General features: G+C 40.2%; 3 protein-coding genes across 4 annotated transcripts in view; all 3 read left to right on the top strand.

Annotated features, from left to right (window-relative positions):
• WASHC2C (WASH complex subunit 2C) overlaps positions 1-2213 on the top strand; it is a 37022-nt gene extending 34809 nt beyond the window's left edge. The window contains exon 31 of the mRNA XM_087767401.1: positions 1728-2213. Within this exon, the coding sequence (XP_087623527.1) occupies positions 1728-1864 (137 nt within the window). The 3' untranslated portion in view covers positions 1865-2213. The remainder of the gene's footprint in view (positions 1-1727) is intronic.
• A 2436-nt stretch (positions 2214-4649) lies between these two features.
• ZFAND4 (zinc finger AN1-type containing 4) lies at positions 4650-26915 on the top strand. 2 transcript variants are annotated; one of them, XM_087767404.1, is made up of 10 exons: positions 4650-5063; positions 5861-6163; positions 13614-13689; positions 13784-13851; positions 14392-14578; positions 18663-18810; positions 19633-20814; positions 21440-21494; positions 23867-23981; positions 26049-26915. In XM_087767404.1, the coding sequence occupies exons 2-10, from the start codon at positions 5980-5982 to the stop codon at positions 26182-26184; spliced, it is 2151 nt and encodes a 716-aa protein (XP_087623530.1). In that variant the 5' UTR covers positions 4650-5063; positions 5861-5979; the 3' UTR covers positions 26185-26915. The 2 variants fall into 2 exon arrangements, with proteins under 2 accessions (XP_087623530.1, XP_087623528.1); XM_087767402.1 differs by having other exon boundaries at positions 4651-5063; positions 23864-23981.
• MARCHF8 (membrane associated ring-CH-type finger 8) overlaps positions 20683-27479 on the top strand; it is a 112559-nt gene continuing 105762 nt past the window's right edge. Inside the window, exon 1 of the mRNA XM_087767408.1 lies at positions 20683-20814. The gene's annotated coding sequence lies outside the window, so the exon portion shown is untranslated. The remainder of the gene's footprint in view (positions 20815-27479) is intronic.

Below are 27479 nucleotides of genomic sequence, written 5' to 3'. Positions count from 1 at the left end.
TTTGACGGGGGTGGAGGCTGCAAGCTGCTTTCCTTCTTTGTCCTACCACGGCTTCTAGTCACTATTTACTACATTTGTGTTAGGCTTGTGGTGGCAGTATCAGAAAAAACTCTCTCGGGTCTTTATCCTCCTAGCCTCCTCAGTGACCTTATGGCTGATGACAGAAACATCTTGATGTCACCTCTGCCTGTCTGGGAGAGTCTGCAAAATGGTGACAGAGCTTTCTTGTGCATTGACAAATACTGTTTTCCATGGCCAAAACTTTCCTATTCCTTAAGCCTTGTCATAAAACAGGAGTGATACCTCTACTGCTGATGGCACCCACTGTACTTCCTCTCTGCTGTGAAGCTAATCCATGGGATAGCTTCTTGCTTTGGAGTGATGCCAGCAGGGGATTACTCTGTTTTACCACCTTTCTAAACTGTTCTTGTGCTGAAATGCTGTCCTGGATTATTCCTGTGTAATCCCTATGATCAGTACAGTAGCAGACGTGCTGGAGTGGAAGAAGTAGCGAGAAGAGAAAGGCAAGCACATTGTGATAGGCCACTCCATGCTTGGCCTCTGCTTAAGATTAAGATGCATGCTGAAGGCTGAAATGCTAGTTTTTATACTCTGGACCAGAAAACGGCTATTAACCTCTGTATAAGACCTGTGTTTTCTTAACAGGGATTCAAGACCAGTTATGTGCTGCTTCTACTGGCCTTGTGAATCACTAATGATCCACGTATCTCAGTCTTGTAGATTTATTTTTTTTTTAATCCCCTCATAGTTCAACTGCATAATCTGAGTATCCTATATTTAAAATCTTAGTGTATAGGAAGAGATCCACTGTTGTGTGTGCCCAGGAAACCTCAGGGCAACACTTCAGCATATGTATGGTAGCAGCTCCATCTCTTTCTAGGAGCACAGTCCTAAACACGAGCAGCACTAGCCACACCACGAACTGCATGTCTGTGACCTCTGCTGCTAGCACAGGATATCCAGATTGGAAGGTTTCATTTCTACCTGTTGTTATTCTTCAGGAGAGAACTCTGTCTTAATAGCGACATGGTATTTTTCTGCTTTGTGGTCCTACTTATTCATATCGGAAGTGCTTGTATTGAGGAAGGTGGTGGGACGTCTTGATTCAGGACTGTAGATAGACTTTTTGACTAATCAGCAGGATAGCAGTTGTAGATGTCTGCCTCCTTACATCTTAACTGTGCTCTGTTCTCAGGTGACTTATGCTGAGTTCTTATTGTGCTGTAGATTAAAGACTCTCATGTGGCTACTGGATATCACAACAGTAGTCGCTAGCAAGTACCATCTTTTCCTCTTCTGATTTTCTTTGGCAACAATCTCACAGGTCTTGGATTTCTTGGGTTCCTCAGACGCTAATTTTCTACATAAGAGGGATGTTATTTGGCACTTGAATTTATTGTGGAGGCTTAATTTATTAGTACTTCTCAAGTGCTTATGAGAGCTTGAACATGTTATAAAATACAAGTATTAGTCTGCTCTACTGACAAGAAAAAATATTCTTAATTTGACTTACAGCTAACAGCTCCCACGTATGTCCTTACAAATGCATCTAGAATCGCAAGCAGCAGGAAAGCATTTGTTTATCACAGAATGTCCTTGGCAGCCACTGCTGTGTGCCGGAGACTCTTATGTACATGTTACTTCTGTTTGGCGGACACTTCACATTAAAATCTATCTTTTTTTTTTTTTTTCCCCCCCCTCTTTAGATGATATCTTTTCTAGCAGCCAAGTCAAGATGCCTACTCCCAAAAGCAGATCTTCCCAAGCAGCTTCAGAAGCAAAATCTGAAAGCAAGACATTGAGCACATTTGATGACCCACTGAATGCCTTTGGAGGCCAGTAGCCAAGGGGAATGTGTTGCAGAGAGGAGGCCGTCCTTATGCCCTGTCCAGTACTAATACTCTGGATTCTCTAATCCAGTAGAGCTGAAATGAGATGGCTGTGGATATTTAAATGAGATTATCCATTTGAAATGGTTAGTATTCTCTTGTGCTGGGTCTAATTGTGCTAAATGATGTATTTTGAAAAAAGACAGTAACCTCCTGCTATCCTGTTTCCACGGTGCCCAGACGAATATAGCCTGTGCAATACCTGCAATGAAGTAATCTATTATACAAAGTATAGTTTGTTTTATTGAACAGATTTATAGAGAAAATAATTGGTAAATAGCAAATGGAGTCTGTTAAACCAGATCTATCTCTGTGTCTTACTTTCCTCTTTACCGCTTGCTAAGGACGTCTGCATCATGACTTGAAAACAACCAAAACCACTACCATGCCTTGTCTGGGTCAGCTGCCAATCTACTGAGCTAATGTTAGGGTAAGGCTGGATTCTGTTATCAGGTACAGCTTCTCTTATGTAATCAAACAGTTAACAAATCTTAGCGCAGGGCTTGACATTAGATAGAGATAAGGTATTTCATATTGGCAGCTAATGTGGTCTATAAAAATAACAACGGTTAAAACTTCTCTGCCAGAAAGAGTGTGTTACAGATGAGCACCTAGTGCTCCATGAAAACAACAGAAACCTAACATTCTCTTCTGTTCAAGTTGTAAGCCAGTAAATGAGATTTTTCACCTGCCTGGATTTGCCAAAGTTTTGCAAATAACACTTTCTAAGAAGTCCTGTACTGAGCATGCTTGGTCACTTCCAGGTTAACAAGCCTATGTGCATACTGTAGCGCAGAGACTCGCTTGTGCCCAGAGGCTTACTGTCTGCTTTCCTTTCTCATCTGTAACACATCGTAGGCTGTTTACAGGAGGTTGCTATTTTGTGGAACCCCTTTAACTGTCCAATGCATTTGGCTTAACCTTCTTGCTTCCTGTATTTTCTAGAGTGCCCTTCTGGAACTTCTGCCATTAACCATCCTTGATGCCCAATGGCAGACACTTGCTCTCCTGCATGCATACAAACAGAGCATATGCATAAATGCAAAAGGATCAAATGTTTCTCTTACTTTACCAGTGACTGCCTGCAATTCTGACTTTAAAACTAGATGTGTTGTTTTTATGATAGCCATGTATTACTTTATCTTCAACTCATAAGACTGTTCTGCTCTCTGTGAATTTAAAGCATGTGCTCAGAGGACTTCTTTGAGAGCAATTCCCACTTTCACTGAAGCCCGTGTTCTGAGACATCTGCTTCAGTCTCTTGTTTCTCAAGTTGGATTTACTTTATCAGGCACAGTAAATACTACAGCCGAAGCATCTAGCACTAATGAGGGTAAAGCAGAAGGGAAGGTTGGAAGGATAAAGGAGAAACATCATGTATTGATTTGTGCCATAGGTGGGCCTGGCAATGATTCACGTTAAGTGGGGGGTAAGTTGGGAGTAGCAGCTTGGAAAAGAATGTGGGAGCTATTTGCAAATGGGTGTCTACAGTGAGAGCACTTGCACTTTATTTATAGGCATTGCATCTGCTGCATATGCCTCATACATGATTTGGACTGCTTCTTCTTTCTTCTGCGCTTAGAAGCGCTTCAAAGGCATACTGGGGGAGAGAGGAAAAAGATGGTGAATATTCTTCTATTTCTTTTCTGCATCCTCCTTTCTTCGTGGCCCTTCACATTAATAACTTCTATTAGCATTGCAAAAAGTGCTGTTTGCAAGCCAAGAACCCTGGGGGCCAAAAGCTGTTGGAGTAGAAGAAAAAAAAGCTCCTGCCTTAAAGTGTTTCTTAAACTTTAATGTGAAAGCTCAGTAGAGAAGAGCTCTTGATATCAACTTACACCATGACACAGATATAACCTTTCCTCCCCCTAAGTCTTTCTAAACTGGCACAGGGAGAGTCTCTTCCCCCTATTAAAATATATGGTCCTCAATTAACTCCCCCTAACAGACTGCAAATCCTGACCTAGGCACTTCACTTTTGGGAGGGCTTAGTCTGAGCACTGGGTGTTTTAACTGAATTTTGGCTTGGTGTGTCTTTTTTTGCAAATTTGATAAAACCATGGCTGCATTTTCTGGGAAGGGCAGGGCTGGAGACTCTGTAACGTGCTCAGTGCTCTTTGTCAGAGGCCTCCTACACCTGCTCTGTGCATGTGAAAAACCACAGTATTTGTGTCTGGTGTTTCAACTGGGCCTGAAACCTAACAGCTAGAGTCAGGGTAGGTCCTGCATAATTTAAAACCTAAATGGAAAGTAAAGTGGTTAATGTAATTAGTGCCTCCTAATAAGCTAAGCTTATTTCCGCTAGTATTTTGCTGGAAGATGGTGATCGGCTGAGGGAAGCACTGCTCCCGGAGATGGGCCTGGCCACCTTACGTGGAAGTGGGAATGGAGGGGAGCGCTGACCTCGAGTAAAGGCACCCAAGAGCAGCCCTTCTCGTCCCTCTCGTGCTCTAACTGGGCCCAGTGCTGCACTGGCACGCATTAGCAATCCCCGGGCACCTCTCAGGTTGCAGTTGAGGCGTAAATGATGTTTTTGCACAGACCAACGGTGCACGTGCAGCGCTCGGGCTAGGGCGAGCCGCCGCCCCCGCACCTCAGCCCGTCCTTGCCCTGCCTGCCCCCCGCAGCCGAAGCGGGAGGTGGCCGGGCCGCTGTCCCCCCCGCCCCCGCTAGACTACATGTCCCAGGAGGCACCGCGGCCTCCCGGGCGGCTGTCACGTGGGTGCCGTTGTTAGCGGCGGGGGCGCTGCATCCGGGTCCTTCCCCGCGCACGCTCCGCCGCCCCACGCCTTAACGACCACAACAAGCGAGAGCAGCGCGCCGCGGCCCGGCGGACACCCGCCCCTGAGGGCGCCCGGAGCACCGCCCCTCCAGGGAGCTGATTGGGCGAGCCGCATGCGAACGGGCGTCGCATTGGCCCGTAGCGGGGCGGCTGGCGGGGATGCCATAAAGGCTAGGTAGGCGCGGAGGCTGCCGGGGAGCGAGCGGCGGCGCGGGCGGCTCCTGGGTCGTACACCTCTCCCGCGGCGGCGGCTCCCCCGCCTGCTGCATGAGGCTCGCCGGGGCTGGCGAGCTACTGTGAGGTGTGGTGGGCGGGGCTGCGCGGGGGGGAGAGGAGCCTCATCTCCCCCCGAGCGGGCCCGGCGGCGGCAGGTGAGATGAGACCCCACCCTCCCCCCTCCCGTGGCGGGCCGGCTCGGCGGTCCCCGGGCCCTCGCGGGTGCTGCTCCCTCAGGGCCCCTGCGGCGGGAGCGCCGACCGGGGCGGGGGCAGAGGGCCAGTGCTCTAACGCCTTCCCTCCCAGGCCCCGCCGGCGTGAGGGGCGTCCCTGGAGGGAAAGGGGGGAGGCTCCACCGAGGGCGGGCCGGGGGCACGGCTGGCACGGGCGGCGGGGCCCCGCGTCCTGTCGGGGCTGTGAGGCCGCCCCGAGGCGCGGCGGCGGTGGGGTGGGTAGCTGCTCTCGCTCCTTTGTTTGCGGGCGCTCCGCTCTGCTGGCCTGGGTCCGGCCTGCCGCCCCGCTGCGGGGGCTGCACCGACCGGCGGGAGCGCCGCGCTGCCCGGGCGGCACAGCTGCCCTCTCCTCCGCTGCCTTCCCCGAGCCCGACCCGAGTCCCTGGGTTTATGTCTTTCTGGAGTTTTTCTCCAGCTCTGACCCTGCTGAGGGCTCGGCCCTTGGCAGGAGGCTTTGGGCATTAATATCGTGGGTCGTGTTGTCATGTCGTTCGTGAAAACAAAAATAAAAAGGTGGCAGGTAGGACTTGAAATGCTGACTGGAACTAGAGTCCTAAAACTATGATGTTACTAATATTGTTTGTGGTTATCTGCTACACGACCTAGATACTGCTTTACTGCTTCTTAATAGCTATTTTATTGTTCATCAAGAATAAATTGAAACTCTCTTTAACAGCTGCGTTCAGATGTTGTTAGAACTATGCTTGTTTGCTTTATAGGTGAAAAGTCCCAAACATGAACAGCAACGCACCACACCTGTCCTCAAAGCTGGCTTGGCTAGAAGTGGAATATAGTTTACTCACAGATCTTCTTACAAAGAAGTTGTAAATCCTTTGTAATGGCCAACAAGAAAGAGCCTCCTTTTTTCAATGAAGATAATATGGGACCCTTTCGCTACAAGCTTCCTTTTTATGAAACTATGGAGCTCTTCATTGAAACGCTTACAGGAACGTGCTTTGAACTGCGAGTTTCCCCCTTTGAAACAGTTCTTTCTGTGAAAGCTAAAATTCAAAGACTGGAAGGTACTATTCTCTCTTATTTCAGCGTCAACTTCATTGCTTTAGAGGAAGTCTTGTTTTACAAATTATAATTGCTAAAATCAAACCAGTTAATTTAAATGACTTGTTCAGTAATACATATAAGCTAGGTGCTCAGTTCATGGCTTAGGTTTAATTGGAATTGGGTTGTTTTTCTGTTCTTTTCCTATCAGTTTATGGCTTAGGCTTCACTGGAATTGGTATTTTTGCCTTTTTTTTTGTGTCATTATTAAAATCTTTAAAAGGCTACAGTAAATCATTAATTGTTATGGTATTGTATGGGATATAGTATTTTTGGTGTTGAAAGGATTCTCTGACATAAATTGTTTCTTAATTAGCAAGGTTAAAAACTTGAGTCTCATAGCATGTCTGCGTTGCAACTGTCTGAACATGCTTTAAACTAGGTGCTATGGCTGTTGCTTCTTAGGTTAGTCAGTTTGTGGTTTGTTTATGATACTGCAGTCACAAGAGCAACTGCAGTGCAGGCAAACCCCAAAGACAGCTTAAAGTTACTGATTTGAATTTTGTTTAGGTGACTGATCTTGTGCTGGTAGAGGTCTGGCTGAGCAATGCTTTGTCTTAAAGTGATGAACTTGGCACATCTTGCAAAGTGAAAACCTCCTTTTAAGTTATGAGGCCAGTCCTGGTGCTAATGCAAGGAGAAAAGATGTAGGTTAGTCCTCTCTCACCCATTTCCCTCGAGGATGGGAATGATCCTGTATGAAAGAACATGATTTGAAATACGTATGTATACATACATACATACATAGCTTTTTTGCAGCATTGCATCTTCTTCCGTGCTTTGGAGGAGTTCAAGAACTGTGTAGCTGCACAAGCTGAGAGTACCAAGTTGATAATTTTAAGAAAAGGGATCCCCTCTTTTCCCCAATATACCTGTACATCTTTTTCATGCTTCTGTCTGTGTTGAACCGACCCTCTGGGAGATGTAATGTGATGCTTTAGATTTGAATCTAAGATACTCTCCTCTTATCTGTGCTAACGGATGAGAAAAAAAAAAGTAGCTGGTACGAGTCTTAAAACACAGAAGCATTGCAACAATAGGGGTGACTTTTTGCTAGTAAGGTCTCTTAGTAGAAGCTCCACCGTGCAGATAACTAGAGTTTATGTTAGTGCAGCTACATTAGTGCAGCTATGTGGTTATGCTTTTGTTTCCTGCGGACAGGGCCATAATTAATCACAAGTCAGAGAACGCATTGAGGTGCTCCTGGAGGCTAGAGGTGAAACAAGAAAAGGAAATGGTTTTACTTCTCCATCGTTGAATGTAGGTGTGGGAGAGATGCAAGCAGATATGTGATAGAATGCTAAATAAGAGTGAATTAAGAGGGAGTGTAGCCTGCCTTCTCCTGTACTCTATTGCCTATCTGGACAGTATAGATGAAGGAGCGAGCTTTAAAGGATGCATGAATAGACCAGTGGGAGATGTGAGGAAGAGGAATTTGAATTTCTTGTAGTCCAAAACAGGAGATTGTGAACAGACATATTGAATTATATCTACAGCTTATTATTGTAGGCTGAATGTGCCTAGCTTACAAAAGTACCATAAGTTCTTTTTAGAAGAACAGCTCAGTAATAAAGTTATAATATGCTTATTCAGAATTTTGTTTACATGTTGTAGTTCATAGTAATGGATAAAGTAATTAATGGCCTAGGTGCCTGCTGTATAGACTTAATAAGTAAATTTCATTAAAACACAGAAGATAAGAGTTCACTGGTGCTTATTATTGAATTGTTAGAAGTCAATTGTAATACCTTGATACTCCAGAACAGAGTTAAAATATCTGTAATGTCCAGATTAATATGATTTATGGGAGGCAGGGTGAAAACAGGTTGGTCAGCTATGCGTGAAGGTGACAGACAAACAATGACACATTAATTTTACGTTGCATTTGGGGTTGCTATTGCATGTAAAAAAATAATTAACAACTTTTCAGTGACAAAGTTCCTATTACAGTGCACAAATTCAAGCAATGAATCACCTAGGTGGAGTGAAAATCCTTATGTAATTTTGCTGTTGTGATTTAGTATGGGAAGCAGAAAGCTTACATCTGTTTCTGCTGCTGTTTTTCACTTTTTGTTATTGTATTGTGTCAACTTTCATGGGATGCAAACCTGTCTCATTTAAGCTGCACTTCTGGCTGGAGAATGCCTCCTACACTGCTGAGAGGCTATATAGGGTCCCTAGTATGCGTATTGTCTCCGTGGGCTCATTTGGCTGTTGAGGATGATGGCATGTAAGCATACAAAAGGACAAGTTTTGGGAAAATGATCTGAGACCTGAGATCTCCAAGAACAAAATCTAGAATTGTATCAGAAGTTAACAAATTTGTTCAAATGTCACCAATGCCTCTAATTATAAGAGGCTAATAATAAAACTAAATCAAGATGAGCTGATCTTTGTCAACAACTGGAATATCAATAGCTGTAGACTGAACTGTAATAAGAAAGGATAATATGGATGGCATGTTAGGAATTTTATATACTTCTGATACTGTTTGTCATTCTTGGTGCCTGTTTAATGATCTGATGTGGAAAGGTTTTATTTAGACAGCTGTGGTAGACTTTGATACCTTACTAAGAAAGATCTTCAGCCTTCTGTTTCCAGTTGGTTTTAGTCAGTAAAGAATGTGGGTAAAAATTTATTAATGGGTTCTAATGCATCTGAAATTTCAGTGCAAGTCTACTCATAAATTGAAGTTAAAGAAGATCTGATGTGTGTTTGGGTCAGATCCAGGCATTTGTCCTCAAATACATTCCATGTGAAGTAAGCACTTGGTATCCAAAAATTTAGATTTGTTATAATGTTGACTTTGGAGCCACCTGGGGTAAATTGCTCCTAGTCTCAGATTTACTGAATGAGCCTTTTAAAATGGTACACTGGAGAAGAAATAGCTCCCTTTGTCTGTGCTGGTGGCATAAAAGCTAGAATACACACAGCCAGCAGCATAGCATAGTGTTGCCAGCAGTGGTACCTACTCCCTTGGTTTTACTTGTTGATTATTTGTATTTGAAAGCAGGATCGTGTGTTGAGGGACATGGATCAGATGGTATCTGAGTTTCAAGGTGACATGAAAGACTGAGCTTTAACACATGAATGGTACTTAAAAACAGCAGGATTTCACTGAAAGAGGAAATGGCTTCTTCTTTTTTTTTTTTTTTAATCCGGAAAGATCTCTTCTTGCTTCCTCCATTGAACAAGTCTTTGTAGCTGCTGAGCTGGACAAAGTGTAGTATTCCTCATTAGGAGACACCAATTATTATATTGAATTTTATAGAAGGAACATTCAGTTAGTGTATTCCTAGAGGTGGTTAATTCTATCATCTGTTAAAGAACCATAGATAATACCTGTAAACGTGTTTGTTCAGTAAGATAGGATTGAGACTCAAGGGAGGAGATGGGGTTTGGGATTTGGTGTTGGTGGTGATATTATTATTATTAGCAACTTGCAGGAATTAATTTCCATTCTGCAGTATGGAGTGTTAAGTCCTTTCTTTATGTAGCCAGCTTTAAAATAAGAAAAACCAACTCAGTCATGGTTTGTTCAGTGTCTGCTTGCAATTGAATTTTATGATCCATGAATGTGGAAACATCTACCTTTTTAGATTAAAATGTAGGTGTTCTCTTGTTCTTGTATTATTGTAAAGGGAAAAAACAGAACTAGGTTTCAGAGTACATCTTAATTTGGAATGCTTGTGTTCAGCAGAGAACGACAGATGCAACAATAATTTTGTTGTTGTACGTGTGTGTACTCTCAATTCATCATGAGAGTTGTTATTTTTCTTTGGTCTTTTTGCTGTCATTTTGCTGTCTATGTACAGCAGCTTCACCTGAAGTGAAAGGAACTGGATGAATATCAAGCAGACTTCTTCTAGATGTTCCATTTCTTTCAATATTCTGTGAATTCAGAGTATGTCATAGTGATATTTATTACTACTTGCATTAGAGAAAATAGCTATGCTTCAGTCAGGATTGGAGTAAGTGGATTGCGCAAGTGTGAAGAGTTTTTAACAGAACCAATCTTGCTTTTCTTCTGTCTACTACTTTTCCTTTATGTCTCCTGTTTGCTTTGTCATTTGCCTGTTTACTGTGCTGATAGAGACCAGAAGTTCATGAAGCTTTTTTTTGTGCCTTGTCTGAGCTGGGAAAACATTCCTGCAAATGCAAGCCTGTGCCCAGATCAGATGGTTAGAGCAGCATCTGGAAGGTGTAAATAAGGTCACCTTTGTCAGGAAATTTTGTGGGCCTATATTCAGTTACTGGTGACTTGCTGGTGTTAGTCTCCTCTTTGTCAGTCCCTAGGATAAAGAGTAGGTCAGTGTTGACCACCATTTACACCAGTGTAGCTTATTATCATGCAAATGAAAGCTGGAGGGGTTGACAGTTATGAAAAAACGGTCCTGCTGCTGTAAATTGTGAACCTTTGCACCTCTTCCCTAGTATAGCTAGTTGGTGGGGGAACATGAGGCTGTCAGCGCAGCCTCTCTGTAAGCAGGAACAAAAAGTAAATGTTTAAGAAACTCTCCGGCAATTTCAACATTGGATGAAAGAGAAGGATGCTGTTTGACCTTTGATTTAGAAATGTTTGTGGTGTTTTTAGACATAGTAACCTTCTACCTACAACATAAAATCAACTCTGTTCTGAAATCTGCAGGGTTTGGGTTTTTTTCTGGGTCAGACTTCACCACATCAGTTTTTCTGGTGAGCCTACTTAGCATGCTAGAAAGAAGAGTAAAGGAGTCAAGCTTAAGGGTGTATCTGATACACTGATTCAGAGACAGGGTAGAGTAACTACTACTCTCCTCTCCTTCCCCCATTTCAGTAGGTCAGATTGTCAGCACATCTGCAGCCATTTCAGTAGGCAGTCTGCAGGCTCTTCTGTCCTCCTGTAGCATCACCTGGCTAGCCCACTTGCATTTGGGTGTTGAGATTTAGCTTATTGCCCTACTTTCCCCTCAGTACCGATTTAGAGCAGGCCAGTGATACAGTCACGTGCTGCTTAGGGAGACGAGATAGTGGATGGGTGGTATCTCGCAGTTCTCGTTATTGTTGCCAATTTTACATGCTGAGCTCATGCAAATGTCTCCCCAAGAAAGCCTTGCTATAATCCAGAAAAGGGACAGCTGATGTGTATTTGCCTGCACCTGAACCTATAAAGCACATACCATTTCTTCCGTGTATAAATACAGAATTCTTAGAAAGCAGCATAAAAGGGAATTAGTAATAAAGACTTGTCTGTTTCCCGTTACAGCAGAGTATAGTCATTTCATCTGTTCATTTAATCAAAAATACATTGTCATTGTTAAATGAACAAAAACATGTTTCACTGCAATACTGCCAGTTGCAAGACAGCCTTTTTAACAAATACTCTCTCAGTTTATCAAAGTAATTGGAAATTGCTCCTTGGAGGCTGCTGAAACCATAACAAATGCAGACAGTAATGACTGTTTGTAATCAGAAGACAGCAAAACAACACAGAAAACTTCAGTGTAGACTCGCTGGCTGCTGCCAGCTTGTTCTTGTTTTGCTTACGCTGCAGACTTGAAACATAACCAATATCCAGCTATTAAATAGCTGGCAGTGTAGTAACAATTATGTTAGTCTACTATATGAACATATTCTCCTCATAAATGTCTTGTGGACTTCAGAGGATATAAGATTCATGTTAAATGCCTCCAAGTGGAGTAAAGTTGTGTTGGTCGTTCATAAAAGAGAAGATCTAGATGTGAGCTGTGGTGAGAAAAGAAGATGGTCATCTTCTCTAAAACTTAAATAATAACAATGACAGCTCCTCCAAAGTGCGCTCTCTCTTCTGCACAGGGATGTCCACTTAGCATATCTCCTACTTGCCTGTTGAATCTGCTTGGACTTCCACCAGAATCTGGTCCTGTTTTCTTCCTTGCTGGTGATGGGTGTTGATAGCTTTGTGCCCTTCCTCCAGCGGGGAAGGGGCTCCTTAACCAACCTTTCATCACAGCTTGCTAAGCACTCTTGCAAGCCTTGGGAAGCTGAGATGTTTTTGGAAACCACCTGGAAGACTCTAATCTTTGTGTTCCCCTCCTGACAGATGTATTTTGGGAAGTCTTACTGCGTAGCATTAGTACTTACATCTCCTTTTAAGTACCTGAACATACAATGAATAAAAGTGTAAGATAAGGTTACTTTAATGTAATCTTTTGGAAAATATATAGCTTTTGCTTCTTAGTCTGAGGCGTAGTGTTTAGACCTTTTTGAAAAAGTAGTTCTTGGCCTCTATAGATTTTCATTTTAATTACAATTTGTCAGGAATGCACAGCGAGATCTTTATTACCTGGATTTCACTAGACATTGAACTGCAGTACTTCTTTTTGATGCTGAAGGGAAGCTTTTTTTTCAAAGGCAAAAAAAGACAGCTATTCATCTTCCTATTAGCCTTAATTTTTTTTTGGTGATCCGAGATGTCGTATCCTTTCATAACTGTCCTGGTTTGTACTCTATCCAAAATTTGGAAAGTGGCAGCATTCTAGTAAAAATATGTGAAGACCTTTGGTTGTACCAGCTTACGTTTATTACCTCTAATGTGTATTACATCTGTATCTAAATGAGTTGACTATGCAGGCAAAAAGAAACAAAGTTAATTGTTGTGTAGAATATGGATTTTTAATATGGAACAAATACTCAGTATGCTTACTTCCTTTTAACAAAAAATAATTAGCCAAATCTGTCCCAGAACTTGAGTTGAAAATGTGTATTACTGGATATAAGTAGTGAAATGTTCTGATGGCCTAAAAGAACGCCCACAACAAAATAAAAGTGTTTGTAGTACAAAGTTTGACTAACTGCTATGGTACTATATTGTACATGTGAACTTTCAGGTTCCAAACCAAGCAGTGATAAAAACACATATACAGTTGTCACCACTGTAATAGAGGTGCCACCAGTTACCTTAATGCAACCTTGTCTTTACTGTGAGTAATACAGAATATCAGTCTGTGATTAAACTATTCAGCAGTCCTGTAGTTAGAAGTTTTATCCTGTTTTTTCTGTCAGTGGACGTAAAGCTCTGAGGTACGGATAACAGGGAAAAAACCTCCCTCATCTGATGACTGGAAAAGAGCAAGTATTCAATAAGCCTGAAGCAATCGAATACTTCTGTAGACCCCTTGTTGAGCCAAAAGATTGAACTCTGAGTGTGAGCACAAGCCTGCTGAAAACCTTAACTTTGTTCTTAATAACTATTTGGAAGGTTGGATATCATGACTGAAGGCTGCTAAAGTGCCTGTCCTTGTCCTGCTTCCTTTCTTCTTTCCCTTGTGATCCCCATTTCTCACCTCTCCTCCATTACCCCCACATTCTTCAAAAACCGAAACTCCCCAAAAGCCCTACCACCAAGCTCCAATTTTAATACTCTCCCCCCCCCCCCCCATTTGTTTTCTTTAGGTATTCCTGTTTCTCAGCAGCATTTAATTTGGAATAATACGGAGCTGAAGGATGACTATTGTTTGAATGATTATAAGTAAGTATAGAATAAAACTGCAGTGAATGTTTCTAAATTATTGTTAGCATAAGCAATAGATAATGCTACAAAATTTACTTATCGTTATTTACAGCATTTCAGAAGGCTGCACTCTGAAGTTAGTTCTGGCTATGCGAGGTGGACCTATTAACACTAGAAGAGGTAGGTGTTAACTCAGTTAAAAAATAGTGGTTTTCATGCAACATCTTATAACTGTAAACAGCTTCTCTTAGCTAAGCATTTTAGATGAGCAGACTTCAGTTCCAAATTAATTGGAAAAATACTTAACAAAAAAGGAGGGTTTTTTTCCATCTTTTCTTCCTTAGCATACCAAGCACACCATCCTTTTCATTTTCTTTACCCTGAGTTTAACAAATATCTTGGTACGTACAGAATCAAGTCTCAAAATCAGCAATCCTTCACCTGCAGAAAAAATGATACTGTAATGTCATTATACAAATAGTTTTTAAAGTCTGGTTAGTAATAATCAGGCATTGGTTCAGTCTGATGATAAACTTAGTTATGTGGATCATATATAGAGGAATGAAAATGGAGAAATCCCCTTGATAATTTTCACTTGGAAAACACTCAGCATATCTCTAGGGTGGTAATTCCCATTGTAAACTGAGCTGAGCTCTCAAAGGTGCTCAAAACTATAATAATAATAATAATTTGGTTTTATTCTGTTTTTTCTCTTTGTAGTTCCTGTGGAAGACCCTATCAGGGAAATGGCTGAATACATGGATCCCAGTAGAGATGAGATCTGGGAGAAAGGGCCATCCAACAAACAAGTTACCTTCTTAGTATATCGAGAAGGAGATCAGTTGAATTTCTTCCGTGTAGTAGATAGGGGAGATGGCACTTTAACACCATTATCTGAATCTTTGAGGTAAAGTTGGTTTTAATCTTTGTATTATTCTTCAAAAGGGGGATGCTGTATAACTTTCAGCTTTATTTGTTGACTTTATCAAAAGAATATCTGGAATATAACTGGAATATTGCAAGAATTGTGCCCTAAGGGCTACTAAAATGCTGTAACTGGGTGGCCTAACAATACAGTAGTAATTTGTGGTCAGTGGTCATGCTGATAGTCATCTGTCACTGTGTGTGTCAATAGAGTGAGATAAAGCTGACCTTGTGCTTGAGGCAATTCTCAACATTCCAGCCCTTTCTAAAAGCAAACATTTCCCAGGAAAGTCAATTTGGCAAGAAAGATATTAAAATCTTTTGTTAAGTACTTTCTCTTCCATCTTAAGGCATTTGTTTAGTTTTATAAACGTTTCTCTGTTCACAGCATAAACTTTCTTTTTCGTGTGGATATGACTTGACCAAATGATTAGTCAGGAAGATAGTAAATTGGCAGTGCAAAATCCTGAGGGGGTTTGTCTGAAGTTTCAGAGAAACTGTGGGGGTTTGGGGCTTTGATTTGATTTGGTTTTGGGGTTTGTGTTTTGTTTCTTTTTTTTTTTTAAATATACTGAAATAATTATCAATAGAGCGAGCCTTTGGACGTAATTAGGCCTCAGATTAGCTACTGTTGAGGTACCAAACAGATTACTAGTCTTTTTTCTAAAACTATCAGAATCGGTAATATCTATTAAAAATTATTAGATTCTGTCTTTATGCTGCAGCTTTTGGGTAGGGTTTTTTATCCCCTCAAGAACTTAAATATTGGTACAACTGTAAGGAAAGGAATCGCTATTCTGGGGACTAGCTGTATTTTCTCTGAGGCTAAGGCTTACACTGTTTTAAGTAACTATTCTTGTTCCTGTTTGCAAAACGAAAGCAAGAGCTTTGTACTGGGTTTATATTCAGTGTGATTCAGTGGGTTCAGAGTGATATTATTCTTAGAAACTTTTATAAGAGATCAGTACTTAAAAACTACGGGCTGAATGAAATATCAAGGTTGAATTCCCGTGTAGTTACACAGAGTAGAAAGAGCTAGTGTTTGATATACAATTACTGGAGGGAAAGATACAAATATGTTAGATCTGTGATCTTATCTTTCAGCCCCTACACTCTTTTTCAGTAAATGGCCACATATGGTATTGTGTGTAGATTTGAAATAGGTAAAAACCACCATCATCAGTAAGAACTGAGAACCTTGGTGCTGCATTGGCATAGATACACTTTTGGAAAGAGGAGCAAACAGATGTAATTCCTGTTCTCACCGATACCCTGCCTATTACCAAATTATTCCCTTTTACCTTTTAAATCCAAAGAACGTCCACACTAATCCAAAGCTAGGACTGTGGATGCTATATATATGAGTTGATGCAAGAAGTTGTCAGAAGGAGCTTGAACTTAATTTTTTTTCAGTATAAAGGGATCCCTGGTATCTGCCTACATGTTCAAATTCTTGTGTGTGTGTGACAATTCCCCCCCCCCCCCCCCATTTAAAACTAGCATGGACAATTGTCTGAAATTCTTAGTACTTCTCAATTAGGTAATCCTAGTGTATAGATTGTCTAAATGTAGCAAACTGGAGGAATAAACCGTGCTCTTCTGGCTCTTGCAAGGCATCTTGGTAAGCCTTTCGAAGCACAACAGCATGTATAAAAGTCAAATACATTATGGTTAAGAAATGTGCTGTCACTGGTCAAATGACCCAGTTAGGTTGGAAGCCACCTGTGTTGAAAACATTCAGCTTGAGCTGTTTCTCTTCCTCTGTGCTTTCTATGGGAGTTAATTTATTAGCTTTTCTACTAAGGCAGACAGTAATTTGGCGTGGGGGCAGAATTTTAATTTTTGAATTTGTTGTTATGGCTGGGTCAGGCTTTGTGGGAAATGGAAAAAAGTAACAGAGGGAGGAGATAATGGAAACAGATCAGACCTTTTCATTTGATCTTTATAGAGGAAGGCTATGAATCACTCTGAATACTAGTGTTTTCCACACTGACAGTTAAATGTGTTTATATGTGTGGGTATACTGGTGACTGAGCATTTTGAGGCACTTGTTTATCAGCTTTTCTCACATTGCTTATGTGTGGAGCAGAATTTAGTGACTGCAATTTAGAAATGAGACATTGGTTTGGGTTTTGTTTTATAGTTCTCCAGATCATTTTATTTTATCTGTGCTTACATGAATGGTTAAAACTTGACAAGGTGTAAATACTTACAATGATTATTGTCTCTGGATTAAAATAAAGTTGGTGAAGTTGTGCTAGAGGACTGGCAGGCACGGGTGTCAAAAGTGTTTCAACAGGCTACTGATCATTTTTGAGGTATGCATTTTACAAGCAAGATCTCAGGAATGTTGACACCTGTGGACAAAGTAAATTTGAAATTTACTCACTGGAAAATGGGCTAAAAGTATCATCAAGAACAAAGCTCCCTGTCTAACTTTTGTAATTTTACAATCACATTAAAGCAAAAAATCCTTTTGTTACTCCTTTTTTTTTAGTGTTTTTGGCTCCTATTTAGCTAGAAAATGCAAGAAAAAGGATAACAATTCTTTTTGTGGAAAAAAAGGCAAAACAAAACAAAAACAAAACAAAAACCTGAAAACCCACCAAAACAAAACAAAAAAAATCCACCAAAAAAAACCCAACACAACCAAACGTGTGAGACGTCACTTTTCTTTTTGTCTTTACACTGGAGGAAGGGAAGTTCAAAGACTTGTGTAGAGTTGGTGACTGAAGTCTTTGCAGAGTTAAAATTCTGAAATGATTCTTTAGTGTTGAATCTTTACCAGGAGAGGTATGTAATATGCATGTTGACTGTCCCCATATGGAGATGTTCAGTTTTTGCTAAGAAATGGCTGGACTATTTTGCTGACTCTTGCTTTGAATTTGCTGCCATCTTGCTCTTAAAGATCTGTCTCCCAGCTGTGTTGCCTTTGGAATTTTGCTACGTTTTAGGAAATGGATTTGGAGAGTCAGTGCAAAAATACTGGCTCTTGACTAAGGGCAGCAGAATATTTCCAAGAATCAGGTAAGATGCCAGCTCTAATTAGTGAAAACTTTTTTGTTGTTGTTGTTGTACTGACTTTCTTACGTCCTTTAGTTCTTCCTTGGTCTCTTTTGGAGAGTAAAAACTTTAGTTCAATCTGCTAAGACGTTTGTGTGAACACAAGGGAATTTCCTGATTGCCATGATTTCTAGATGCTGACAGCCTAATGGAAGAATTAAAACACTCTTTAAAATGTACTATATACAGTGTTGAAAATGCATCAGTTTGTAATGAATTGGACACTCCTAATGGTTCGTTCATTTCACTGTCAAATGTTGGATGTGTGTTAGTGATTAATGCTTCACAGGAAAAACAAGTCAGATACTGACTTTAAAACATTGTGTTTTTGCATTCTGTTTGAATACAGCATGGAAAAAGGCAATGTGAGGCTACAAATTTCCAGTGACTACTGAGTTAAAATATTTTGTCTTGGGTCTAGCAATTCTAATCTGTTTATTTTTTTCCAAATGTGAGACTCTTGGAAACCTAAACTGATCCTTTTTTATTTTTTTTTTTTTATTTTGAAAAGGAGAAATAGAATATCACATCCACATGGGTGACCCCTCCATTTCCATTTATGGTGAGAACACCCCTCAGGATGGATAGAAATTGGGACTTTCCTTCCATGCCAGTGTCTGGTTAATTGGAAAACTGATCAGCTTGTTGTCTGAGTCACACAGTTAACAGCTTTGGCCATACCTTCAGGAGACATTTATGGAACTGGATATCCCCTCTGTGGGGAAATATATAGTGAGTGTGAACCAACTGTATATGGTATAACAACTTCCCAGAAGCGTGGCTATGTTGTGATTTCAGCATCATCATTTTGCGTGAGCATCTAATAAGGAATGCTTATGTGCTAAAATAAATGGATTTGAAATGTCTTTGCATACAATTTTACATAATGCTTTGTCAACAGATCAACTTCGGATATGACTTTCTAGTTGTGAGAATACTCTACATTGAAAACATAATTAAATTACTTGATTAGAGGGTGAGCACAAACTTTCTTTTCTTTTCAGTGGTGGTTCAGTTTATAACTTATATGCTGATGATGAAGATGAGACAGAGGCATCGCCTTCTGGACAACAGATAATTGAGAATTCAATTACTATGAATAAAATGAAACTACTCAAGGCAAAGATGGAGAACATGAATTTGAGTAAAAAGGTGAAGTTGTGATTTCAATTTTTCTATTGTAAAATGGCTTGCACTTTCCTAGTGCTGGCTTTTCTAAAAAGCAGGTCAGATACTTTGCTGTCTTGGGAAGTGAGGTGATCAAGGGTAGATGATTTCTTATCTATTGTTTAAGTAAATGCTATTGTACAAATGTTCTGCTGTTGAGGCATTGGCTTTACTTGGATCTACCTGTCCACATTGAAAGAATTCACTACTGGTCCTGGATTTATTTGTGTGGGTGGCTTTTTTGGGTGTGTGCGTTTTTTGGTATTTTTGGTTTTTCTTCTGATCCTTTAAGTAGCATTGGTTTGCAGTACTGCTCTGGTAAAAATCAATGTTTCTCTTAAATGAAACTTCATTAGAAATACTGTAACTGAAAAGCCTATAAAGTTAAATATGAGAATGAGATTACCTAGAAGATAAAACATCACATTGGTTTTCATGTCTGTGTAGGTTACCTAGATGTAAAATGAAGATGACATACTTTCTTTCATTGTTCATCTCGTTTGAGACTCTAAGCTCTTCTGGGTAACTTTGATGGCATTCTGGCTTCCCTTTTCTATTCTTCTGACATGTGGTCTATTTACTAAAAAGCCTGTTCTGATTATAATCTTTGATTTTATTATTGAGATGTTGGGGTGAAGTCTTGATGGCTAGTAACAGATGAGGGAGTAGAAAAAATGATTTGGTCCTTTCTGGCCTTACACTATCTGAATTCCTGGGAATATGATTTCAGTCAGGTCTTTGCAACCATAATTCAAATACTAATTGTTGTTCTATGTGGGTTTTGTTTGTTTGTTTTTTTTTTAATAGCCTAAGAAAACTGTCAAGGTGAAACCTCGTCCTCCAATGGCTCCTCGACCATCTAGTGGCTCAGTGGCTGCTGCTCGTCACCGCTTTTTAAGAGTGCTCCCCCATATCGGACAGTCCTGCCTACCTCCTCCTGGGAATTCATATCCCTCAGAGTCTTCCCAAAATGCACTTTCAGCATTGGCTACTTTGGCCACTGCTGGCAGAACAATGCCATCCACAACTAATGACTTTCTTAAGGAAGATGACACTTGGCAGAGCAACTCTTGGTCTCAGTCAGTTAGTAGCATCAGGTTACCACCGAAAATATCTCGCGTCGAACTAGAAAATGCAAAACTACCTACAAATAGTATTCTGACTCCTGTTTCATCTCTGTCTGCAAATTCAGAAAAAGCATCTGAAAATGTGACCTCAACAAGTGAGGAGGATGCTGTTTTGTTTCCGAATATAACAAATGTAGAACTATATGGAACAGAAGAAAAACTTCTACCTGAAACAGATGCTTTTGCTTTGTTAACAGAAGCAAGCACCACTGAACAGTGTAGTGAGATATATGACGTAGGAAAGGTGAACCCAGAACTTGAACTGTCTGATGGAGATGAAGAATCTAAGGTTGTAGAGCAGCATAGAAAACCTATTAGCAAAGTGCTGAGCACTGCAGCAATGGGGGCTGGTCTTCTCAGTACTCGTGAATTAAGTCCACAGAAAAATCTGCTTTTGTCACCTCTTCGGTATTCAGCGCAAGTGGCACGTCACAGTTCTCTGAAACCACAAACACAACCCAAATGCTTTGAGGCTGGTAACTTGAGATCTACAGCCTCCTCAAACGTCCTTCGATCATTGGAAGTCCGTAGTATAGCAGACTCCTCTTTTTCTAGGACTACTAGATTTCGTAGCATGAAAGTAGAGTCACTTGGCAAAAGACCTGATGTAATTTCTAAAGCAGAGGCTAGGGACATCACAGATGTGGCTAACAAGGCATCCAAAGAACCTGTGAGTTCTGTAAGTAACTTAGGATTTCTGGCTTCGCTGGCCCGAAGCACAAACAGGGAAAGTTTACAGAGTTCCTGTGGGACAGGCAGGTTTCGGACTTCTGGTATTGCACTACCTACAAACCTTCAGCATTTTCAGGAAGAAAGCTTTAGGAAAACTGCTCCTCCAAATGAAGCTGCTGAATATATTCTAGTGAGTACTAATGCTTCCAAAGAAATCAAAGTTTTCCTGTCTTTTCTGGTACTGGTGTTATGAAAACTACTTTCATGTGTGTGTCTGTGTCTTTTTAGGGAAGGCAGATGGGGAGGGGGAGGTGTCCTTAAATCCCTCATAGTTTTACACTGTTTTCTGAATTCCTGTTCATATCTTAACTGCCTGTTTATCTAAACAGGTCCTAGAAGTAATTTTTCATAACAATTAAAGTGGCTGTTCAGTTCACAACTAAAATTATTAGTTATTGTAATGATAGAATTACGAGTGTCTGTGTTTGAAGTGTCATCTAACTTCTACTGCTCACTAATTGTCATTTATTCCAAAGTTTGCCCTGTGACTGGCACCATATATGCCTAGCTTCAGATCTCTAATGTACTTTGTTGTTTTGGTGTGTTGTGAAGTATGGGGAGACTATTAAATAGTAATTTCGAATAAGGCTTTATATTGCGGAATTTTAATTTTTTTGTACAGAGGTCTTCTTGGACTTTTCATAGGTACGTTGATTGGTACAACATTGATTTCAAATAAGCTGATACCAGACTGCCTAACTTTTCATTTAATTTCCATCTGCTAGTAATTTCCTTGTGGAAATTTTTTTTTTTAGTCTGCGCATGGGCTTGGAATGAATGGAAGTATTGCAGCTGTAGGGAAAAGAGTAGGTAAGTAATGTGACTTAAATAATAATTGAAGATGACTCTTTAGTCTTTCCTGATATACCACATGTATAGAGGACAAGAATCATTTATCTTTGTAAGGCATATGTCTTTCAAAGTCCTTGCTGTATTACACATGGTATAACGTTTAATATTTTAAGCAATTCTTTAACATACAGATGTCATCCAGATCTTAGGTAGACATAACTGTGACTCTTTCCTAGCTTTTTTTAATACTTAATGAATCCTGCGTGTCATCTGTAGACATAAACATGACTTTCTGCTCTGAAGTTTCCAAAAGGTCAGTTCTGTGAGTACTTCTGAGGGTACTAAAATGAGAACAAAATTTATCGGTAGCGTTGTCTTTAGGACTACAGCCTGAGCCAGAAGGATTTGTCAAAAGAAAAGTGGGCAGGAAGCAATAAGGGCATGGATGCTGAAGATTACTGATATCGTGCAGATTTTTCTCTTATTTTTTGTGATAGGCATCATTCTTTCTATCCTAGTCTTGGTAACTGTGGAGTGCTTAATGCATGACATCTACTGAAAATGGATGTGTTGTGCCTAAGTATTAAGTTCTTATGTGATTAATTCTTTTGGGAGGGGTGGAATTGTCTAGATTAGTACTTCTAAAACTATTGAGGCAGTGAGCTAAAGATTCTCAGCACAATCGACTTTTCTTCTTCACATCTTTAACTTGCAGTTTGCAGGTTTTCTTTTCTTTCTGTATCACCTTAGGAAAAGAGAGGCAGGCATGTATTCCAGGATTTTAACATCCAGGTATAGAGAATGAGCTAGAAGATAGATCTTCAAATAGCAGCTGCAACAGGGAAAATGATGTAATGATGTGGGAGCAAAAGCTGCTAAAATAGCGTATTGTGCCTTTGTTTCACAACTGGGGGTGCAGCTTTGAATTGACAGCCAATAAATATATTAACAGGTCTGTCCTTACCTACTCCATGGTAGAAGAGGTGATACCCTAATAGCCATGTCTGTGTGACGGGAAAGCCTACTATCATCTGTGCCATTTTGGATAGCACTATGAAGATGACACTCCTCTGGTGTATCTTAAGTCAGACAAAAGTGTGTTTTCTAACAGGTTGCAGGCGTGAGAAAGACAAAGTTGATGTCGTTATGTCATGCAGGTTCTTGAGAGAGAGATGGCTGGTAATGATCTGTTGTATAACTGGCCAAAGGACAGATTCAGTTTGTTATCGAAGGCCTTCATTTACATTAATTGCTGTAGGGACCATAAATGGGAGGACAGGTGTATTGTTTTTTCTGTTTAAGTGTGGTCCACAGGAGGGGCTGTCTTCAAGCTTTGTCTTTTTCACAGACTGGGCTAACTGATGTTCCTGAAATAGTATGCTTTTAGATGATGAAACTGATAGCATGGACAAGCATTGCCTGGAAGTTTCCATGTTAGATAGCAATGGGATAGCACTGGTTGGTAGTGATGACTGTAATGTGTAGTTAACTGCTTGGTGTTGCTATTGAATGTAGCCTGCTGTATCTCAGCTGAGAAATGACTGTTAGGATCAAAGGTGCGCTGGACAAAAAGTACTTCTGAACTCATGAGGTCACTTTTGGGGAGCATCCTGACAATATAGAGGTAGAAGCGCTGAAATGAACGTTTGAGAGGATGCGTGGCTCACTTTCACTGTCCTAGCATATGGTAAATATGCATAAGCAAGTTGTGGATGAAGACCTTACTTCTACAGAGGGAAGGAAGATGCCTTTTCTTTACGTGCTCTCCAGTTATAAAGCAACAGCCAAGAATTAAGGGCAAAAAGTCAAAGGAAATTTTTAAGTACAGAAATTTTACAAACATCTGCAAAGTGCCTTATGAAACCATATAGCTAAATAGAGGCCTGTAGTCTAATAACTTACTTTTCTTCCAATTATGGAGTACCAGCAAGATTTTAAAATGTTGCAGTATTTATTTGGCAAACTTGAGTTATTAGCTACTGAATATACTAGATGCTAGATACTTAAATGCCCAACTGATTTTTTGGAAAGCCATTGTGTGCAGTACTTTCCCAGTCATATTGTGTTTTCCTTTTCCATTTGGGAAGACGTGTTTCTTGATTTCCTCTGTAACTTCTTGCTTATGTGAACTTTTAACAGGTGTTAAAAATAATGGGTCTAAGTCCCACATTGTGCTGCCTCTTCCAAAGGTGTTCATAGGCTTGAGGTGTGTTTTTTTTGTTTTGGCTTTTGGGTTTTTTTTCCCTCTGTTTAGGCTTTGGGGTTTCCACCTGAAGTATCCTAAGAAATACAAAATGAATCTGCATTTCAAAAGATAGCATATAACTAGTTTGTGATCAGCAATAAGTAAAAATAAAATGTCTTTGCTGTCTTTCTACCTCTGAAAGCAGGTGAAGCAACCCATCTTCCACCTGTGAATGGCTCAATTCAAGCAAAAAAGAAAATTACAAAGCATTGCTTTCTTTGTGGCAAGAAAACTGGATTGGCAACCAGCTATGAGTGCAGGTAGGCTGAGCATATAACCAGCTGTTGTTTAAAATTGATAGCTGGGTTAACCAAAAAGTTTTCTATGCTGCATGGTATTCCTTAAGCGTAGCAAATCAAAAGGCAACCTTCAAAAAAAGTTGCAATTCTCAGTTCAGCAAAATTCCAGGAATTGAAATTCAGGAATATTGTACCTGTTCTGCTGTTGAGGTGGATTTTCTTCCAGGAAAATCAAGAAATGCAAGGTATCAGAGTGCAAGATAGCAGGAAATAAAGAACATGGTTACAAAAAAAATGTTATACTGGTGTGGGGAGATCTTGCTACAGATTTGTGTTCTGCAAAGTTTCTCAATAATAATTATATCATTAACAACTTGAGGAAAAACTGATTTTGGTACAATTTTTCAGAAAATCTCCCTCAGATTTGGCCCTATTACAACACATCTGCACAGTTTGTGAATTTATACAAATTTACGTTTGACAACTTTTTGATTTTTACATGTGTTCTGTTTCTTGTGTCACCTTTGAGCATCTAGAGCATCTCAAAAGCAGAACGCCAGAGTGCTGGTACCCCAAATCATGACTGGCAGACAACACAATAAGACCTGGAGCTTGGTGGTGATCACTGCAAACTTTAAAAACAAAAACCCCTCACTTTCTCTGTTGATCTTGATTCTCAAAGTATTGCTTCCCACAAGATATTCTTTTCTCAGTATCGTTTCCTATGAGCTAGTCATGGTTGGGAACTGCTGCACTGTGAGGGCTACATTTGAAGCTGATCTTGGTTCATGCCATTCAACAGCAAAATGAACAAGACTTCTGCCATTGGGGAATTGTGTTGGAGGGTTTCAGGGTGAGGAACTGCCTCCTTACTGACTCTTCAGTCTTTGATTTGGAAACAGGTTTGGACACTGCACGCTTTCCTGCTGAGCAAATAGCTGCAAGCTCTTCTAGGAGTAACTAAGCAGCTTGCTTAAGGTATAAAATGAAGCACAGAAAAAGGGGGGAAATCATGCATCTCCAAGAATAGCATTCGTTCTAGTTTCAAAAGGAGCAACCATATGACCTTTTAGTAGAATGGAACATGAACCAAATAGAGCATACAGTCGTATGAGAGAACTGGTGATTAAGGGACCAAGAGCCAAAGAAAAGCAAATTTATTACCAGGCACACAAAGCCTCAGGAACAGTTTATTATGAACCCAGATAGACAGACAGATAAATAGAGGATTATAGTCTGATAGTGAGACAGTAAGGTGGACAAGTAATGCTTAATCCATTTCAAGAGAATTCTGATTTTGAATGATATCATTGTTTAACTCTCAAGAAGCAACTTTATCAAATAATTAGGCAAGAGGACAGTCTCCACTTAAAGCACTTGTTCAGATCAGATACAACATCCAGAGTATGCTTTTCTCCTGTTAGTCTTAGCTGCCAAGCTGTCAAGTTTGAAGGCAAAAGTCATAACCTTAATTCATTGAAATTGCAACTGATATTGGAAAGATGCACCCTTATGCAGTCATGTAGGAAGTCGTGTTCCCTATAGTTAGTCTGTCTGATGTCTTTAGAGTTGACTAAATCTGTGTTTATTAATCTCAAATAACTAATTTGAGTTATACCAGGCAGAAGTTATGCTGAACTGAACATCTGTTTTGGTGGTCTGAATGATGCGGTGTTTTTGAATTGAAATGCATTATGTGGATTTCACCTGATGCCATTATTTCAGTTCCATGGTTTTGTCCTCTGAATTCTACAAACTGATGTTGTGTGAGGTCTTTAAAAAGAAATAAAATAAATCCAAGTCCATCATTCTTAATTTATAAGTGTGTTTGATCCTTGCTAGCTGGTTCCAGGAGTACTGATCTTGCTTAACTTCCCAGCTGAAGAGGCTGTTGGGTCAAAACTGTAACATTCAGTTACAAAAATGTCATTTTGATTACCCACCAGTTAATGTTATCAGTCAAGGATGATTACAATCCAAGCAGTTATGTCAAATAAACGAGACATGATTAAGCCAAAGGGCTCCCAGCATGTCAGAGAGTTAAAAGCTTCTAAAAGCTTGTAACTTCTAATATTCTTGATTCTTCAGATGTGGAAACAACTTCTGTGCAACGCACCGCTATGCAGAGACTCACACCTGCACCTACGACTATAAGAGTGCAGGGCGAAGGTATTTGCAGGAGACCAATCCCGTCGTTAGTGCACCAAAGCTTCCCAAAATCTAACATGGTTGTGCTGCATGTGGCCGTTCTGCCATTGAAGAATTGTATTACATTGAGAGAAGCACTTGCTTAAACTGCATAATTTTGCCATGCTCCATATTTAAAGATTTGCCAAGTAACAAAAGCACATGAGGATGCATCCTATTGAAGAATAATGTGAACACTACTGCAGTTAAAACTTTTCTTCTTTAGTGAATGAAAAGTAAAGATTAGTTTTTAAAAACTTACACTATGATTTAACTGTTACTGCACGTCTTGTGTTGTGTTTCATATTTGGAAAAGCTATTTCACTAGACAAGTCTTTAAAAGATGCACTTTACTAACTTTATTTACTGTATAACCAGACTTGAGGGGGTGTTGTAATGAGGGTGTCATGTAATGTCTTCTGTACTCTTGCGTTTTTTGTCCATTGCGTGGTATCTTCTAAGTTATTTCACTGGAAAGGTCCTCCTCCCTCCCCTTTCTTCAAACAGCCTATTTTGAGATTTTAAGGGGGTAGTGTGTTCCGCCCCTCTGTTCCATTCAGATTGGTATTCATACACTGTGTATCCATTCTGAAAATTACATATCATGTTAATCGCATATACTGTTTATATGACAAGTTTGTTTTTAAATAGAAAATTCCCCCTTTGTTGCCATTAAATATAAGGAACAACTTATTTTAACTTTTTTTGTAATCCTAGATTTTTTTAAGACTTCACAGCTTGGTTTGTTAAGATGTTGAATGCTGTTACTGGAAGAAATTCTAATAAATATTAAATTTTAAATATTAAATTTTATTCTGCTTTATAAATGTACAAAATAACTTTTCCTATCTTACAGCATGCTCCTAAATTAAAAGCTGGGCTTTGTTATGGGGGGGAGGGGATTATTTTTTTTTCTTCCCCCAGAAGCACTGGCTCATATCTGTTCCTGCTGAAGTCAGTGGGACTTTTCCCACCAAGTTCATTAGGAATAGTGTGACCTACACTGTGTGCTTTAAATAAACCTCCTGAAGTCTTACAGATGTACTAGCAAAGGCAAAATGGGTGTTCAACAAATGGCATATATTAAGCTGCAGCCTTTCTCCTCTCCAGCTGATCCTGTACAAAGGCAGTTCAGTAATTGCATGAGACACCTCTATGAGCAAGCAGCTACTGCAGAAAGTGATGTTGGAGGAATATACCTACTGAAAGCCTTTCCTCATTCATTCCCTTAATGTGTCTGAAATCTTTTTGTACGCTTACGTTGCTTGAGGTGTTCTAGTATAAACAGATTAATAAAAAACCTACAACAAACCACCAAAACAAAAGAAACCC

Source organism: Nipponia nippon, unplaced genomic scaffold (genome assembly GCF_047370975.1).
Source record: "Nipponia nippon isolate SJK-2023a ecotype South Korea unplaced genomic scaffold, ASM4737097v1 scaffold_3, whole genome shotgun sequence".
In the NCBI taxonomy this organism is placed as follows: domain Eukaryota; kingdom Metazoa; phylum Chordata; class Aves; order Pelecaniformes; family Threskiornithidae; genus Nipponia; species Nipponia nippon.
Note: the sequence above shows the minus strand (reverse complement) of the source record. Positions and strands in the feature narration are given on the sequence as shown.

What these genes read in the sequence shown, in the direction of transcription:
- ZFAND4 (XM_087767402.1), top strand. Translation starts at nt 5,980, where the DNA reads ATGGCCAACAAGAAAGAGCCTCCTTTTTTCAATGAAGATAATATGGGA. An exon ending in AGCTGTAGGGAAAAGAGTAG is followed by an intron (nt 21,495 to 23,863) that starts GTAAGTAATGTG and finishes TACCTCTGAAAG; the next exon opens with CAGGTGAAGCAACCCATCTT. An exon ending in GCAACCAGCTATGAGTGCAG is followed by an intron (nt 23,982 to 26,048) that starts GTAGGCTGAGCA and finishes TTGATTCTTCAG; the next exon opens with ATGTGGAAACAACTTCTGTG.